This window comes from Lissotriton vulgaris, chromosome 4_1 (assembly GCF_964263255.1).
Source record: "Lissotriton vulgaris chromosome 4_1, aLisVul1.2, whole genome shotgun sequence".
In the NCBI taxonomy this organism is placed as follows: Eukaryota; Metazoa; Chordata; class Amphibia; order Caudata; family Salamandridae; genus Lissotriton; species Lissotriton vulgaris.
The window spans coordinates 1,719,510,204-1,719,529,745 of record NC_141691.1 but is presented as its reverse complement, the minus strand read 5'-3'; the positions used below and the strand labels follow the sequence as shown (position 1 = coordinate 1,719,529,745).

General features: G+C 46.8%; 1 protein-coding gene across 1 annotated transcript in view; it reads left to right on the top strand.

The window, feature by feature from the left end:
• The window catches only part of CDH17 (cadherin 17), a 405,204-nt gene that overhangs the window by 336,495 nt on the left and 49,167 nt on the right, over positions 1–19,542 (top strand). Inside the window, exon 12 of the mRNA XM_086965999.1 lies at positions 9,896–10,087. Coding sequence (XP_086822125.1) covers positions 9,896–10,087 — 192 coding nt within the window. The remainder of the gene's footprint in view (positions 1–9,895; positions 10,088–19,542) is intronic.

Genomic DNA, 19,542 nt, shown 5'->3' with positions numbered 1-19,542 from the left:
GATTGGGAGGAGGCTGAGACTGTAGGTTTTGATGGATTAGTTTCTACAGTGAAGAAAATCGCTGCATGGTCTGTCCAAACGAGAGGAATAATTCGGGTGATCTTTACTAAGGGGCTGTTAGTAAACAGACCGTCTAGAGTGTGACCTGCTTGGTGCGTGGGAGAAGTTATCAGTTGAGTCATGCCAGCTGCTGCAAGGTCTGCTAGTAGCTGTGAGGTATCATGGTTGTCAAGTGCTTCAAGGTGAAAATTAAAATCACCCAGTAGCGTAAAGTGGGCGGAATCTGCAACTGCTTCAGTTAAGTTGCCTAAATTTGCTAGAAACTTGGCTCTTGAACCGGGTGGGCGATAAATTAATATGCCCTTGAAGGAAGATTTGGTGGAGAGGCATAACGAAAAAAGGAGAGATTCATATTCTGGACAGGTTAAATATTTCGTTGTGATTTTGAAATGATCTCTATAAATTATCGCAATACCACCACCCTTCTTTATTGGCCTGTCCAATCTGCTTACGTTGTAATTGGCGGGGGTGGCTGCTCTAAAGTCGGGTCCAGAGGCTTCATCGCCCCAGGTCTCTGTAATAAACAAGAGATCCAGTTTGTATGCGTCGATCAAGTCGGCGATTTCTAGTTTGTGTTTGGGGAGGGATCTAGCATTTATTAACGCTGCTTGAACCAGTGAAGGGACAGCTGTATCAGGTGTCGAGGATATTTGAGTGCATGTTGAACATCGGATTGGACCTAGAATGGGATTGGAATATTCTAGGTGAGGTGGAGCATGGGGTATAGCGGCAGTATACTTGAGTTCTAGTAAATCAGCTGTTGAATATTGTAGTCTCACCGTGTTCGAAGGTGTTCGTGGTACTGGTGTTGCAGGGGGGGTGGCCCCTGGCCCGTCCTCGGCGCGGACGAGCGCAGACGAGCTTGCCTTATGCGCGCCTTCGGCGCGCTTTCGGCGCGTCCGCTGCGCTCGTCCACTGCGCTTCCGATCGTAGCACATGTTTTATTGACCAGCGTGTGCCATGTGAAGGGGGTGTGGTCAGCGCGTGTGGGCGTGTCCGCAGGAAGGAAGGCGGCGTCGCCCTGGTAACAGTGTTCCGCGTCAGCCCTAAATCGGCTGGCCGGTCTGGTGTTGCTCGAGTGAGTCAGGGGAGTTTTAGCAGGTAAAATCAAGTTAAACACAGTTAAAAAACAATGCTAACTCCCGGCTTCCGCCTCAGGAGTGGATTCTATGAACGTGCGCTCGTGGTCAGCGCTCGCTCTTGTAGTCTGAGGGGGCGTGGTCAGCGCGTGTGGGCGTGTCCGCAGGAAGGAAGGCGGCGTCGCCCTGGTAACAGTGTTCCGCGTCAGCCCTAAATCGGCTGGCCGGTCTGGTGTTGCTCGAGTGAGTCAGGGGAGTTTTAGCAGGTAAAATCAAGTTAAACACAGTTAAAAAACAATGCTAACTCCCGGCTTCCGCCTCAGGAGTGGATTCTATGAACGTGCGCTCGTGGTCAGCGCTCGCTCTTGTAGTCTGAGGGGGCGTGGTCAGCGCATGTGGGCGTGTCCGCAGGAAGGAAGGCGGCGTCGCCCTGGTAACAGTGTTCCGCGTCAGCCCTAAATCGGCTGGCCGGTCTGGTGTTGCTCGAGAATGAAGAGGTGATGGATGCCAGAGGTGAAGGGTGCCGGAGGTTATGGATGCAAAGGTGAAGGGGGCTTTGCAGTGCAGGCAGCATTGCATGGAATATCCTTACCCATGAGCTGAGTATGTCGACTTCCATTATTATCTTCAAGCAGAAACACAAGACTGCTGATCCAGTTTCTATCACAAGTGTGAGCACATGGAGATGCTATAGGGTCTATTGCATGCTACGCAAGTGTTTGTTTTTAGTACATATTTATTTATAAAACACAAAATATTGGCTACATTCCTAGCATTTCTGCCATCCATCCTTTGGTTCAAAGAATGCTCAAGAGCCTGTGCTATTACATCCCATGTGACTTCTGAATCCCAGCAGGCCCAACGCAATCCCCTCTGCCACCACACCTTCATCCACAACTGCGCCCATTCCTTCACCACTGTTATGTACCCTGCTCTACTGTACAGCGCTTTGTTACTTATCGTTATGTTCCACCAAGTTACTTTGCATGTCTGTATTTATGCATGCATAGTTATGTACATGGACACATTCACAATAATGTAAGGAGTAACAGACAGCACCACAAAACTAGGCATCAACATTACTTCCAGTCTCCATGATCTGTTGTGGGATTAAGTGCTTTATAACACCCGGTAAAGGAACCAGTGTGCGACTCAGCCTGCTACATAGATGTGTCTTATGGCGTGCCTGATGTATACTGTATTCCACAATGCCCATTCACGTGCCCTTGCTCTACACTGTATCTTGCCCTGGAGTCCTGCATCTCAATATGTGAGATACTAAATTAGGAAGATTGCAATAGTGCAGGAAGCTGACTCTATATATTCTATACCAAAGTAAGGTATATTGTGCACAGAGTCCAGTGCATCCCCAGCGGGTTACAGAGGCTCAAGTAGATCATACTAAAAGCTCTATTTGTAGTAGTGTGGTTGAGCTTTTAGGATTATTAGAGGGTAGTGTTAAGCATTTCTTGTACACACTCAGGCAAGGCATGATAGCACCCACTCAGACTGAATAAACCCCAATTGTTTTGTATAAAAAGTTATTCTTTTGTTATTTTATTTCTAGAACCATGAAATACTCAGTTGCATGTAAGTAACAGTTTTCAAAGCACTAATACTTTCAAAAATACAGTATGATATATATTGCAAGGCAAAATAAATCCTTTACAGTTTTAGAAATACATATGTACTTGCCAATCAGAAACAGCAGCACTTGGCAATGTGAAAGATAGACAGAATGCAATCCCATGGGAGGAAAACAGTGTTAAGCATTTGCAGGTAAGTACTCTAACTACAATCCCAGTCTTCCGGGGTTTTGGCCAACACTGGGAAAGGTTCGGTTTCAGGTAGGTACTCCACCACCAATGGCACTGGGGCGGCTGGGTGCAAAGGGCACTAGCCCAATGGAAAGCTATGAAGACTGGGGGCACCTCAAAGAGGCATGGTTTGCAGGTAGGTACCTATGGTTTTATGACACAGGACAAAAGGTTTAAGGTCAGCACAGGGAGCCACAAGGCAGCCCCATAGCTACACTACCAACAGCACAGAAGCAGCCGGGTGCAGGGTGCAAAAATGCCATTGGGCACAAAATGCGTTACAATGGGGAATCTTAGTCACACAAAGAGGCTGCAGGCTTGCACAGGTGGCTGGCTGAAGGGGACCACCAGCTAGGCAGGTCAGTTGGAGGGCTGGGGGAGGTCGAGGCACCATTGGTTGAGCTCCCCAAGGGCAGAAGACTGAGAATGCAGTTATATATCTTTTGGTGTCGGATCTTCTTGGAGCTGGTTGCTGTAAGAGGGAGCCTTTGTGTAGAGGCTGCAGGCGACTTTGTGGGGTCCAAGAGAGGTCTGCCACTGATGGAGACGAGGTCAGGATCTCTGGGGAGACTTCACATGACAGGTGAGCCACTTGAACCCAGACAGGGGGCGTCAAGTGCAGAGTGGGAAGGAGTCGCAGATCTGCCTGGATCCAGAATCCTTGAAGATGCAGTTTTTCTGGACAAGGCAGCTGACCTCTGGAGATCTGGTCTTTTTTAAAGTGCGAGTCTTCCTAGGGTTCTTGGAAGTTGGTGGCAACAGGAGAGATGTCTTCTTTGCAGGCTTGAGAAGCAGGAGACAGGACGGTAGGGCTGTGGCCAAGGCATTAGGTGTTTTCTTGCTTTGCTGCACAGCATCCTCTGTATCTGTCTTCTTTGGTTGGAGGAATCTGAATCTCAAGCCTCAGGGTGCCCCTAAATACTGAGTATAGGGCTTACAGGGGCTGGCAGATGGTAGCCAATGGGCTACTTGCCTTTAGGGTGACTACCCCCTTGGAATATCCCCTCCCTATCTGCAGGGGGCATCCCCCTAACCTGATTGGGTTGAATCCTTTCATTTAAGATGGAGGATTTCCAAAGGAGGGGGTCACCTCGGTCCAGGGCACCTTAGAGGTGGTCCTGGCAGAGAAGGAACACACATCTCCTGCCTACAAATTTCCTAGCCGACCTTGCTTCCAAAAGTGGGGCCTGGTTATGGGGGCACAAAAGGGGGTGGTGATGGACGGAGCATCTGAACAAATCAAACCCTCACACCCAGTCAAGAGATCTGGGTTTAATCCATCACTGTTCTTTAGCTGACCCCAGTTCAGACATGGCCATATGCAAATCCGTCTGACCCTGTGCCTCATGGGAACAGTCCAGCCCGAACTGCCAAGCCATGCCTTCCCTGGACCGGAAACAAGCTTCCGGGGACCGGTTTCTGGCATTTCAGCCGTCTTCAGCCTGGCTTGCTTGAATCCAGTGGCAAAGTGAGCAAGGGACTCACACCTGAGCATACCCTGCCAACTTATGGCGAATAAAGTGGTACAAAAGGGGGTGGTGATGGACAGAGCATCTGAACCAATCAAACACTCACACCCAGTCAACAGATCTGGGTTTAATCCATCACCATTCTTTAGCCCACTCTGCCACCCCAGTTCAGACATGGCCATATGCAAATCAGTCTGACCCTGTGCCTCATGGGAACAGTCCAGCCCGAACTGCCAAGCCATGCCTTCCCTGGACCGGAAACAAGCTTCCGAGGACCGGTTTCTGGCATTTCAGCCGTCTTCATCCCGGCTTGCTTGAATCCAGTGGCAAAGTGAGCAAGGGACTCAGGTCTGAGCATACCCTGCCAACTTATGGCGAACAAAGTGGTACAAAAGGGGGTGGTGATGGACAGAGCATCTGAACCAATTAAACACTCACACCCAGTCAACAGATCTCGGTTTAATCCATCACCGTTCTTAAGCCCACTCTGCCACCCCAGTTCAGACATGGCGATAGGCAAATCAGTCTGACCCTGTGCCTCATGGGAACAGTCCAGCCCGAACTGCCAAGCCATGCCTTCCCTGGACCGGAAACAAGCTTCCGAGGACCGGTTTCTGGCATTTCAGCCGTCTTCAGCCCGGCTTGCTTGAATCCAGTGGAAAAGTGCGCCAGGGACTCACATCTGAGCATACCCTGCCAACTTATGGCGAACAAAGTAGTACAAAAGGGGGTGGTGATGGACGGAGCATCTGAACCAATCAAACACTCACACCCAGTCAACAGATCTGGGTTTAATCCATCACCGTTCTTTAGCCCACTCTGCCACCCCAGTTCAGACATGGCCATATGCAAATGAGTCTGACCCTGTGCCTCATGGGAACAGTCCAGCCCAAACTGCCAAGCCATGCCTTCCCTAGACCGGAAACAAGCTTCTGAGGACCGGTTTCTGGCATTTCAGCCGTCTTCAGCCCGGCTTGCTTGAATCCAGTGGCAAAGTGAGCAAGGGACTCACGTCTGAGCATACCCTGCCAACTTATGGCGAACAAAGTGGTACAAAAGGGGGTGGAGATGGACGGAGCTTCTGAACCAATCAAACACTCATACCCAGTCAACATAGCTGGGTTTAATCCATCACCGTTCTTTAGTCCACTCTGTCACCCCAGTTCAGACATGGCCGTATGCAAATCAGTCTGACCCTGTGCCTCATGGGAACAGTCCAGCCCGAACTGCCAAGCCATGCCTTCCCTGGACCGGAAACAAGCTTCCGAGGACCGGTTTCTGGCATTTCAGCCGTCTTCAGCCCGGCTTGCTTGAATCCAGTGGCAAAGTGAGCAAGGGACTCACGTCTGAGCATACCCTGCCAACTTATGGCGAACAAAGTGGTACAAAAGGGGGTGGTGATGGACGGAGCATCTGAACCAATCAAACACTCACACCCAGTCAACATATCTGAGTTTAATCCATCACCGTTCTTTAGTCCACTCATTCACCCCAGTTCAGACATGGCCATATGCAAATCAGTCTGACCCTGTGCCTCATGGGAAAAGTCCAGCCTGAACTGCCAAGCCATGCCTTCCCTGGACCGGAAACAAGCTTCTGAGGACCGGTTTCTGGTATTTCAGTCGTCTTCAGACCGGCTTGCTTGAATCCAGTGGCAAAGTGAGCAAGGGGCTCACGTCTGAGCATACCCTGCCAACTTATGGCGAACAAAGTGGTACAAAAGAGGGTGGTGATGGACGGAGCATCTGAACCAATCAAACGCTCACACCCAGTAAACAGATCTGGGTTTAATCCATCACCGTTCTTTAACCCACTCTGCCACCCCAGTTCAGACATGGCCATATGCAAATCAGTCTGACCCTGTGCCTCATGGGAACAGTCCAGCCCGAACTGCCAAGCCATGCCTTCCCTGGACCGGAAACTAGCTTCCGAGGACCGGTTTCTGGCATTTCAGCCGTCTTCAGCCCGGCTTGCTTGAATCCAGTGGCAAAGTGAGCAAGGGACTCATGTCTGAGCATACCCTGCCAACTTATGGCAAACAAAGTGGTACAAAAGGGGGTGGTGATGGACGGAGCATCTGAACCAATCAAACACTCACACCCAGTCAACAGATCTGGGTTTAATCCATCACCGTTCTTATGGGGGCGGGCATCTCCACTATCTGGAGAGGCCCTGGCTAACATATCAAAGGGCAGGCAGCCTTAGAGAGCCATTGCCCTGAGTGCTGTTCCTGCTTGGGGGTAAGTGTGAAGCACCTCCACCTCAAGCAGCCCTTGTAGCTGACCCATGAGAGTACAAGGGTTCCACATCCGTGGGTCAGAAACATGTCAGTGTGTGTCAGGCTGGTGCAGGCCAGTCTGCTGGACATAAGGGAGTTGGTCGTTTTTCAGGGGTCATCTCTAAGATTTCCTTTGAGTGCATTTGGTAATGAATCTAACACTGGCATGAGTGTGGGTGTATTATGCTGAGGAGTTTGATACCAAACTCCTTGGCCTTCATTAAATCGCTCATGGAGCTGTGGAGTTCATAATAACAAACTTCCAGCCCATGTACTCAATATGGCTCAACTTCACTTACAATGTATGTGAATGGCACAGCCACTGCAGGGGCACATTACTCATGCAGTTGTGCCCTCGCCTATGGTATGGTGAACCCTGTATTAGGGTTGTTAGGCCTGCTAGAGGGCTGACTTATATGTGCGACAGGCAGTGGTTGTTGGGCATGGCACACAGGGATGTGTGCGATATCGAATCTTACGTTTTATCAGCACTCCAACACACAGACTGCAATGGCAGTGTGTATATGTTTGGTGAGGGGTCTCTGAGGGTGGCACAATACATGCTGCAGCCCTCAGAGACCCTCTCTGGTCACACAGCCCTTGGTGCCACTGGTACCTCATACAAGGGACTTATATGTGAGTCAGAAGTGTGCCAATTGTGGAAACAAAGGTACAGTTTTGGGGAAGAACATAGGCCGTAGGAACCTGATTGGCAGGGACCCAGGGCACACTCATTCAAATTGCATCAGAAATCTGGCAAAACGTGGGGGGTTACAGCAACTGAAACCCACTTTCCTACCAATAGATCATATCATTTTAATGAATATATATCAAGCCCCTGTTCAGTGTTTAAATGGGGAAAAAAATCTGAGTTCAGAAATGAAAAGCAGCACTGGCGTCAGTCTGGCTCCCCTCATGGAGAGCTGGTGTTTGCTGGGCTCATGTTAGCATTCACTGTCAGGAAACCTATCAGTGCTGCTGAGCCAATAGGAGCCTGAGAGATTAACAAGTTTATAGAAGTGAAGCCGCTTCAGTTAATAGGGTGGCATGCTTGACACGATCTTTCAAGAAAGTTTTGTTCTGCGGGTGGCATAACGTAGCAACCTGTTACAAAGTGCGCCACTAAAATACACATGGACTACATTTTACAATAATATGCAGTAAATCTTACTAAGTCCTTTGTCCAAACTCCTCTGTAAGGTGTCTGAGGCCCGTCCTCAGCAGACTCAATGTCTGGCCCAAGAATCAAGTACCTAATCACTGATTTATGGTCTGCTACTCATGACAACTGATGATCATTGTGGTCCAGTTCTTTTTCATGCTTGTTTTCAGCTCCGTCATGCTTTTTACCCCAAAATAACAGTGGCTTACACAGACACTCACTCAGACACTCACTCAGAGGCCCACTCAGACACTCACTGAGACCTGGAGGGAAAACCGGTGCTACATGTTCATAATAGATCAAAAAACTCATAAAGGAGCACATCACAATGAAGAAAGCGACTTGTGACTTTGTAATGACTGATTAGCCGAACACACGTATATTCTTTATTACACGGCTAAGGATTGTGTAATTACACAGTTCAGGGCGGACACAGCAAATCAGCCTTGCCCTGATGTATTCCGCTGGGAGCAGATCCCTCAAAATGTGTCTCCAAACTTAATTTTGCAAAATTTGCTAACATTGAAGTTCCACTAGTTTACATTTGATATCTTTTATACCTGCTGTCAACCCCTCCATTGACAATCCTCTTTGATCACTCTAGTGCAGCCACTCCTTATGACTCTTTTGTGTTTAACTAACTTTCTCTCCGCCGCTTCGACAACACCCGTAAGAAAGGTTGATATATATGTACTAGCCATTGCTCACACTTGCTCATCCATGATGAAGTGAGTCCTAGACCTAGAAGTAACAAGGAATTGTGATGTTAAAAGACAATGTATTCCACAAGACAATACCATATACAAGAGTGGATTTTCAACAAAAGTACCACAAATTATTAGACATTTTAAGACTTTACATCCATTGGACATATATTCACTATATGCTAAAACATACTGCTTCTGTTACGGAAACGAATACATTCAAATGTTGATAATTGTTTTTTGTCCCTATTAAACTGAACTAAAAATTTATTTTTTTCACATGCATGCCTTTTTTTCAATATCTCATTTCAACAATTAATTAAGTGTACATGTATTGTTAAGTTGAATGCGTGGTTACACCTCTCAAATGCTGACATATTGCAAGTATTCATTGTAATTTTTTTCTAACTTATCTTCTTAATTGCATTTATTCTGTTACTTTTCCGGATTAGGCATAACATGTCAAGAGTCAATAGAATAAACAAATATGAGAATTGTTAAGAGCATATATGTAGAAAGACTAGTTAAATCCGGAAAAAGTATGAAATAGCCTTTACATGCAAGAAACGTGTAGAATAACTTATTTTTTTTTAACTGTAACAACATTCTGCGCCTGCATACATTGAGCATTACTTTTAATAAATGCACTAATTCTTGTTGGCTTTGTGAGCGAAGCACATGCATTTTGATGTGCTCCTTACCCAGTAAATGCTTACACAGGAGCTTCAGTGCGGTGCTGGTGAACCACTCACCTCCACACAGGCAGTTGTAAGATGCTCATGCTGAAGGAAGTTATTAAAAATTTTGTGATGTGAAAATGCATATATCATGCCTGTTCGATTCTTAAATGACATAACAATGCTTGTGGCCTGAAAGTACTTCCAAGTGTGATCAGAAGTGATGGAACGTGCTAGCTTTTAAAAAACATACCCTCCTGACAGGCTAGGAGTTGGGGAGGAGGGCCAACTGTAATGTGTGTATTCGAATTGTTAAAATGGGACTGTATAGTGTTGCTTCTAATGTCTTGATCTGTTTACATCCATTCCTGAATGCTCCATGACTGTAATGCAGCCACCTAGGAATCTTTTATGTGTATATGGCGACCACTTGTGATTGTATTATGAATGTATTTGCTGACCTTATTTTTTCAATAGAAATAAAATTTAAAAAAATAAAAATTAAAAAACATACCCTCACACAACAACGCTTCTTCGTTCAAAAAGCTTGACCGCATGCCTAGAAATGCTTGTGTGGGGTCAGGTATAAAAGTCCCTGCCCTGGTTGTATATATTGTTGTCACATCATCTTTAATGTTTCTTTCCATAGTACGGAACTCTGACGATCCCTGAAGACACAGCAGTGGGCAAAACTATCCTGGAGATCCAAGCTACGGATGCCGACGAGCCCTTTACTGGGGTCTCCGCCATTATATATTCTGTAAAGGAAGGCGATCCAGAAAATGTACTTCTATTCGAGACAAATTCCCAGACCAACAGAGGATATGTAAAGATTGGCAAGGTAAAACAAAAGAATGTTTTTCAATTATTAGCCACATGCGAACATCACAAAATTATGTCTACATCGAGCCACCCTGGCGTTTTTTGCCCATAGTCAAAGGTCTTTGGCAGTTTGACCCGATCTAAGGCATTTTGGAGATATGAAATCTCAGGATTGTCAGTCGCTCTCACTTCCTGTCACCAGTTGGTACAGGAGCTCCAGGGGTAGGACAAACAAGGGCTTTAACAGGTGGAACTCGAGGATCCACCAAGAAAAAGGGGAATTTGAGGAGAAATGGATGTGCTGCGTCTGATTTTCTTGGTAATTCCTCATTCTTGAGCATCTTTTTGCAGAGATCTTGGCTGGTTTGAGCAGGCCGACTCCTTGGGTTAAACTGCTTGGGGCTGCTGTGTGCCCCGTTACTTGTAATGGGCATGGGTCCGATACCTTCCATCACCAGCCCATCAGAACTGAACTGAAAAAAAAAAAAAAGAAAGCATGCACAAGACATAATGGAGAACAATTACTACTAAAATCCTATCTTGCATAATTTGAATCGCTATAGGAATCAAGGAGTGTTCTAGCTGGTCACTGTACATCTACTCTTGGCCATACAGTAGGGTGCTGCTTAGTCTGTGTGGAATTTAGGGAGCCACCTATATTTCTTATACTTCAACAGCTATTACTTTTAAAAATAAAAGGGCCGATTTACAAGCCCCTTGCGACACTTTTGCGCTGCCATTGGGTTACTTTTGAGACGCAGCGACAGCGTAAACAATGCACCACGTTGTGCCCCATTTACAACATGACGCATCTAGGGAGATGTGTCACGTTGTAAAGCCCTGCGCCACATTATACCTGGTTCAGGTATAAAGCATGCAGGGTGGGCGTTCCTGTTAGAAATGGGATCTCTGGTTGGCTAAGGCTTGCGCCAAAGTCAGGCAGAAACCACCACTCTAGTTAGGGCAAGGAAGTTACACTCCAAAAATTACCCCTGCTTACCCCCTTGGCAACGTGACACGAGCAGTAAGGCTGATCCCGGAGGCAATGTGTAAACACCCAAGGCCCACCACAAAGGAAACTCCACACAAGGATATAAATAAAAATAGCCTTTGTGTTATACCAAACACATTAGATAATAAACACACAATTTACACTGGGCCACTGGCACGGGGGAATTTTCAGGGGATTATATACACAGGACAGGGCCACATGGACCACAGTCAGGAATATGCACTTGGTAGAACTAGCACTTTGTAGAAATAGCACTTTGTAGGAATAGCACTTTGTACATAGAATAATTGTAGCACCAATATCAAATGTAGCACACAACCAGTAACCACTGGTAGAAGGTAAGTACATCCTACGTAATCCTAACCAACTTACCATATCACGCAGGGAACCATGAACTCACTAGCATAACTATACTAGGTAAAACAACCCCCTAAGCATAAACACATTTAGAGGTATCAGAACACAGGGTGCGCAAAACATACTACACACAGTACATTTCCTAACACCCAAAACATTAGTACATAACTCACATCAAGGTTCAGGTTGCGCCACTGCGCCAAAACCTAAACGTAGCAGCTGCCCACTACTTGCTGGGCAGCTGAGGACAAGAACTGGGCCTAAACGCTACAGCTGGCACTAAGTGCTGCGCAGCTGCGGTAGGCCAAGGTAGGGGCGAAGGAGTGCGACTCACTCCTGAGTCCAAAGACATGTCCCTAGAAAGAAAACCTAAATGGTGCAGCTGCCCACTACTTGCTGGGCAGCTGTGAAACAAACTGCGACAGGGGCCCTCACTGGCCCTTTAGAACAACCATGCGCCAAAACATAGGAGCCCTCTAGCTCTGGAACATGAATACCATGTTGGAGCGGCCCACTGACATTTAACAGTTTTCTTTGTATCGTCTTCAAGTTAGGAACGCCAGTTATCTCACTTTGTATTCCACCACCGCGGCATTCAGTTCGACTTTTTCACTAATGCACACCCGTCACATAGTTCCCATGCTCCATTCCGTGAGCATATTTACATTCATGTTAGTCACTGTTCGTTTCATGGCCTGACACTTTTGGGTTTTAATTTCAGGTGTGCATGATCACACTCGCACGATGGTCACATATATATATTTGAACTGTTGAAAGTGGAGTATCTTATTTGGTCCTGTTTAACCTTTGTTACAGACCCCTGATGAAGGGTCCTGGTTTGTTGACCCGAAATTCATTGGGTACACTAAAGTACTGAAAAAATATGAAGATTGCACCATAAGATTGCCATTATGTATGCAATTATCCTTTGGATCAAACATTGGATTTAAAAAAACTTTTGGAGAGAGTTCAATCTTGAAGTGAATAAATTGAATTTTGTGAAGAAACCGGTGTGTTTCATTTTATATTGTGCGCACATTTTGGTGGGCAGGTGACCTTCCACACACCACATCTTGCCGCTCAGGACTAAGCACGGTGCCCTCTCTGGCAACCCACGGGGCTCTGTGAGACAATGATGGCCCCTGGCCCACGCGAGCCACTTTTAGAAATAAATGCCCCCTGGAGCGCACTAACGCTTGGAAAAAATTCATGCCTCGCGTTGGAGCCTTCTAGGTTCTAGGAGCACTGTGGGCGAAAATGCAGGGAAGAACATGGGCCCCTCTGGGCCCGTTGAAAGAAATGTAGCCCCAGTGGGAGCCATCTGGCTCGGTGCAAATGGTGGGGCGGCCCACTGCCCTCCGGGGCCTTCCCGCCTCTCTGGGCGAGACTCACTCGGCGCTCTCTCCCCCTCCACCCTCCGAGTAGCTCCATTCACCGGCTGCTTCTCCGGGGGCGGCGGGGGCGTGCACCATGCTTCACCCGGTCCCCCATCTCGGGACCGGGACTTGGGGAGGCGGAGCCCTCACGCTACTTCTTGCTGGCGACCCCGGGGCTCTCCACAGCTCATGGAAGCCCCGGGCCGCGGGAGGTCTTCCCTTCTTCTCTCTGAACACAACTTTCGGCCGCATACGGGACTTCCGTCTAGCGGCCCCACCCACAACCAGGCGGGCCGCGGGCTGGGCCCCCGCTAAGATTAAAATAAGGGGATAAAAATGCACAAATGAGGGGTAGGATCCCTCCGAATATCAGGGCATGACGCAGGGTAGGCTCCTGCGAATTGAGGATATACGAGTAGCGGCCATGATGCAGGGTGGGCACCTGAAAGGTATGGGAGGAGGGGGGGGAATTCCTACGAGGGGGGGATTCCCTCAGCCCGGGCCAGCAGCGTCAGCGCGGCATAGCCCTCAGGTTCTCCCTTGTTGTTTTAAAGAAAGTAAAAGCGCTCCCACATCGCTGGGCGGGCTGAACAAGCCTTGGCTATTTCAAAAGTAATCCACAAGGGTCCCAAAGAAATCCTCCAGCATCCAGGGCATCCAGGGGCTGGGCAGGGCTCAGGGAGGCAAGCCTTCTCCTGGGCCCCAGCAGCAGCACGCCCCTGGTAGATTCAAGTCAGGAAACAAGAACATTTACATGGGGTCACAGCCCCTCTTTTATACAGACATTTCCTTGGTTGTCAAAGGTGCAGGCAAGGGGCGAACCAGATGCAACTGGTTCCTGAGCACTTTGTTTTGCTCAGCCCCTCTGCCTATTCACAGGATGGGTCAGGGACATCAGACACACCACAGGGGGTGGAGCCAGCATTGTGGAGGGAAGGCCCAGCCCTATTCAGGTCCCAGGTGCACTCTTCCCTCCCATCAACATGCAGATCTCTCCATTCACCACCGGGGCAGACCCATCCTGACTCCTGGAGCCAGGCACACCAGCCAGCTCCAGCCATTCACAAGCCAGACAGTCAATTCACATTAACTGCACAGACATGCTAACTTCTAGAAGTGGCACTTCCACACTAGACACAATAAATCTGCGCACATTATCGTGCAACATTTAATCACACGAGTCCGCACATACCAAACCCGAGCCTGCACTCCTCACCCATCAGGAACTACCATGGACACACATATCCCCCATGCATTCCTATGGGAGGGCAGGCCATCTCACACACGCACTCAGAGAGCGTGTGCACTTTACACTGCGCCACAGTGCTAAAGTGCGCAAAGACCAGAAATCACTATAATGATGCAACATTAAAAGGCAAAAAGTTCAGGGGTGAACCTGCCAGAAGGGCCGAGCCCAAGTCCAACAGTTCCCATGCTAAAAAGCCTTGTAGAAGTGACACAGTGAAATCTACAAGATTTCACTGCACCACGTCTAGGATGCCACTGATTCAAAACCTTACGCCTTCTTGGAGCAGGCATAAGGAGTGACACTGCACAATAGGTATAGGCCTCCCAGAGCATTGCTGGAGTTGCGTTGAGTTTGCGACACGACTCCAGCAATGTGTGACTTTTGCGCCAACAGATGGGTGACGCATCTGTCAATCCTTACGCCATGGTGTGCCATATTGTAAATAAGGCGCATCCATGGTGACGTAAGGGTTTTTTGGCACGGTGCTAGCAAACTGAGGCTTCTCTGCTATAACGCAGAGATGCATCAGTTTCTTGTAAATCTGCCCTCAAGTATTTAAGTGAGCAGTTAGTATTGAAGGGAAGGACAATGGTAGACACCTTTCCATAGGCTGGCACGGGAACCATCGGGAAAACTAGTTATATCATATTTGTATTTTATATTTCTGCCAATTACTCGAGAGAAGTATGTTAACCCAATCTAAGACATCTAGCGGCTCAGTTTAAAACATTACAATTTCTGATTCAGGATTACAACTGGTGCGGAAAGTTTGGACAGACCTGGCGATTTTTCTGCATACAGATTTCTTCAAGTAAAACCTGTCTAAATTTGTGTGAAGAAAAAGTGAAATATTCAGAGTTTTATGTCTCAGTATGGGGGTGGACAGGGAGTACTGCCATGTTATTCCCCATCCCGACCTAAGGAACCATGTACGATGAAATAATATCACATTGGGGAAAAATTGAACCTTGCCATATCAGCTATACTATCTTTTGTGTTTCAATGTTTTTATTGAAATTTATAAATAGAAAAAATACATATATTATGATAACTGTATGTATTATCAAACAATAAATATATAAGAACATTGTTATATATAAGCATATAGTAAACAAAAATTGAATAATTAATCATATTATATAATGTAATAAATACATAAACATATAAGCGCAAGGACAAATATTTGGATATACTATCTTTTAGGATTACAGTAGCCCAGGCTATCAGGGCCTCTCTCTGTTTGTATTTATGTGGTATTTGGGTAGCTTGAACCTATCCAAAAGTGAGCGGAGTACTGTAAAGTGTCAAAGGCAAGGCGAATACAGACAACAAGGAATTGGAGTGGCAGATGGGTTCTGAGAGGCGAGATAGACTATTGCTGCATTCAGCTCTTTCCCTAAATTGGAGATGTTGTTCTGGGTACTAGATGCATATATGAAGGAGACCTTTTGTCTTGTTTTTCATTTTTTGCACTTTTTTTTACTCCAATCTGATGGTGCCCTGGCTGCGGGGGTGCCAAAGACCACAAGGGATGGTGAGCTTGTCTGATGGATAAGCAGGTATGATGCTTGTGATGCATCTGTAAATTATGCAGCTGGCATATAGATATGCGGGAGAGTAAGGCAGATTGCATTGAAAAGCCTGGGGTGGGACGGCAAGATCACGCAGGCCACGCCACTTTAGAGAAGCGACCAATTCGCTTGATTCGCCTGAAGGGCTTTGATCGGTGGTACCTTATAGGAATCTCTAAGGTGGGAGACATGAGGAAATCGGGAGACTTGGTCATGTTTGAACAGTTTCAACAGGACTGTGAAATGGCGAGCTCTGAACACTTTAGATATCTGCAAATACGGCATGTCCTGTTGGCAAAGCTCCCAAGATGGGAACCTCTCCCGGATTCCTCTCCACTGGAGGATAGAGTGCTAGACGGGGACTTGCCAGAGAAAGCCATATCGCTCATCTATAAAAAACTGATAAACAACTTGCCGGAACCACTGGACCAACTGCGGGCAAAATGGGACCACGACGTGGCCGGTCTGGATGACAACGAATGGCTAGCGGCGGTGGCTTTTCCTCGCAAGGTTGGCATCTCTTCCAGACTACGGTTAGTTCAGCTCAAAATCCTGCTTAGATCATACCTATCCAGATCAGTTCTGGTCCGAATATAGCCCTGATGAGAATTGCACTAGGAGGTGTGCACAGGTGGGCACATTCATTCATACGCTTTGGGAGTGTACGGTTATTCAGAGCTATTGGGCAGGGATTGTGACACTTATGGAAAGGGTATTGGGCCAAAGTATTGATGGTAATATAAAACTAGTTCTCCTGAATGCCTGGGGACCAACGGACCTAACTGCCAAGGAGCGTCTGTGGGTAACTCTGGGTTTGATGGTGGTGAAGCGTAATATTGTAAGGCTATGGAAGGCCCAGGAGCCGCCCAGTACGGTGGACTGGAGCAAAGACACGGACTGGTGCATGGTAACAGAGAAAACAATCTATGTTGCAAGAGGGTGCCCCAATACATGGATACAGATCTGGGATAGTTGGAACACATATAGGGGTGGGATCTGCAAACCCCTGTTGACTAGGGAAGATACCATTGCACAACAATTGGGCACACTGCAAATGTAACTACCTTGGCTGATGTCTCCTTTAATAAGTGCACCTCCTCTGGCATGCAATTGCTGTTTCATTATGCATATATGTGGTTTTGATGATTGTTGTCTATATGTCTAACTTGATCTCAATAAAAAGATTTATAATTAAAAAAACATTTTTAAAGATATGCGGGCCGGCAGGCACTTCACCTGTAACATCCATTCTCACATTGTAAGACATTGGGTTAGTAGTTGAGTACCCACTTCAAGTAATAAACACAATCCCCATTACGGTGAACTACTAAAGTGACTAAATAACCCTCAGCTCAACCGCCTGGTAACTACGGCACATAGCAGACAGGCTCAACTTAGAGCCAACATGTGAAGTATTTATGCAACGCTTAAACATTAATAAAGTCAAAATGCAAAACAATAAAAATCCCCAAATGAATTAACTAGAGAAATAGAGTGCATTTTAATTAACAAAATGGTGCCAAAATGACAAAAATTCAATAAAGGGAACTGGAGAGATAAAGTTTTAAGTAGATATAGCTCCAACATGCACAAAAAGTCAATGATTGTGAATGGTCGAAGTAGAACAGGGCCTAGGCGCTAGTTGATGCTGACTGCGACGGAGTGTGGGTCGGATATACTAACCAGGTTTGTCCTGGTCAGCGATTTTACCTGATGATCTTAGTCATTTGAATCCCAATCCACCACAGGAGTACACTTCTAAAGCCTACCAGGACCCCAGGGGAGGCCCTTAGAGATTCACAGGGTGACAAGCAGAGGCCAACAAGAGGGCACGGTCTAGGTCCAGTTGCCACTTGTCAACTGAGCAGCTGCAGGAAAATGCTTCTTGTAGTTTGTTGTGTTCCTGTAGCTTTAACAGGAGGCTAGCTTTAAGGTGCTTAGAGTCCACTTTTTGTTCCGGGTACAAGAGGAAGAGATGTCCTGTCTTCATAGCCCTTATCAGGTCTCTGCCAGCGGGTTCAGTCCTCTTCTGATCTTCCACAAATCGAGGAGTGTTCTGAAGTGGATGCCTAGATAAAACACTTTTTTGTCGGGCACGAGCTAGTGGACGGTAATAACCCTGAGGACACCCTAACCAATGGGGTAAAGGTCCCTGGGGCTAACCCTACCCACTTTGGGCATTTTAGACACACTAAACCTGGGCTCTGAGGGTCACACTAATCTTGGGCTCTGAGGGCTTAGTGTGTGTGAGGGGAGAGTACTATGGTGAGCCTAGTGTCCACCCACATCTTACACAGTTTGAGGCAGGTCATTTATCCACTACAGCCTCAGCTACTGAAATCTGGTTAAACAAAAGCTCACTTTTCAGCACCTAGAAAGGAAATACACAAGAACAGTTTTGACATTCTGTTTCCCTCCATTGAAGTGAACTCCAATTGTTAAATGTAAACTCAGCAGACCTGCCATACTGGCTTTGCCACCATAATGTGGAAAGAGCCTGGCGGGGGAGGTGTGAGGGGTGTGTGTGTGGGGTGGGGCGGGGGGGGGGGCTAAAGAATTGCCTTCCCATGTGTCTGCTAACGTTCTCCTGGGACAGAAGAGGCCTATTTGAAGTGTTCCTCAAGTGTCATATAAAAAACCCCAGCAGACCTGTCAAGCAGAATGTGACAGTCAAGCAGGATTTAATGTAAAAAAAGTTGCGTACAGCTCCTTCCTGCATATTCTGTAAGGTTCAAATGGGTAATCTCTGTCCATTTAGATGACCCTATTTCCTCCGAGGCAGCATTTCACATCTATTCAAATGCTAATTGCTGACTGGCAGATGTGGGAGAACAAATACAAATGGACTTCCAGAGTCTTTAGACAGGGAAAATTTAACTTTCTAAAAGTTCCTTTTCAAAATATTTGTAAATTGACTTCATTACTTTTTATTTTTAATATCTATTAAATACAGTTTTTCAATGATTTTTCTATCAAGCCCATTTCTGAGATACAGAATTACTATTTGCTTTCCAATGGGACAGTTAGCAATGCTACAGTGAAAATAGGTTTTGGGGTCTTTTCACTGTAGGGACATGTGTAATGTTAAATGTTTACACGTGTTAGAAATGGGATTCCTGGTTGGCTGAGGTATGCACCTAGGTCAGACAGGAACCACTACTTCAGTCAGGGTAAGCTAGATACACACCCTCTGGTAGCCTATCACAGAGCCGTCAGGCTTATCTAAAAAGGCAATGTCTAAAGTATTTGTGCAACACGCACACACAGTAACACAATGAATACACCACAAAAAGACTCCTCACATGTTTAGAAGAATAGAGAATATTAATCTGAGCACACCAAGACCAAAATGACCACTATCCAATCAGTAGACATCGATATATGATTTTTTAAAAGATTAAATGCAAAAATAGTGCTTAGAAGTTACAAGCGGTCTAAAGGTTACTTGAGGTCGCGGGGGACTGGTGCAAATCCAAAATTCAGGCCGATCGTGATGGAGAGTTGCCTGGCTATAGTACCCACGCAGGGACCACAAAGAAAGTACCTTGGCTGGAGCAAAGGGTTGACACTGAGGTCTCAATGTGTTGATCTTTTCCATGAAGTTGGGTTGCTGCATCGTCGTCAAGCTTCACTGAAGTGAAGTAAATGCATCATCGTCGAGCTGGACAGAGTGGACAGAGTTGGCCCATGCAGGCTGTAGAACCGCTGTCGTCGAACAGCCTCTGTGACGAAGGGCGACGCATCGGTTCTGATCGTCGCCGTGGTGATGATGTGTTGTTTTGTACAAAACAGCTGCAGAACCAACTTCTGAGGCCCAGAACTTGGAGAGGGCACCTCAGACAAGGGTAGGACTTACAAAAGGCAGATTGCAGCAGCACCAGCAGAATTGCAGAAAGTCTTTTGTGCCCC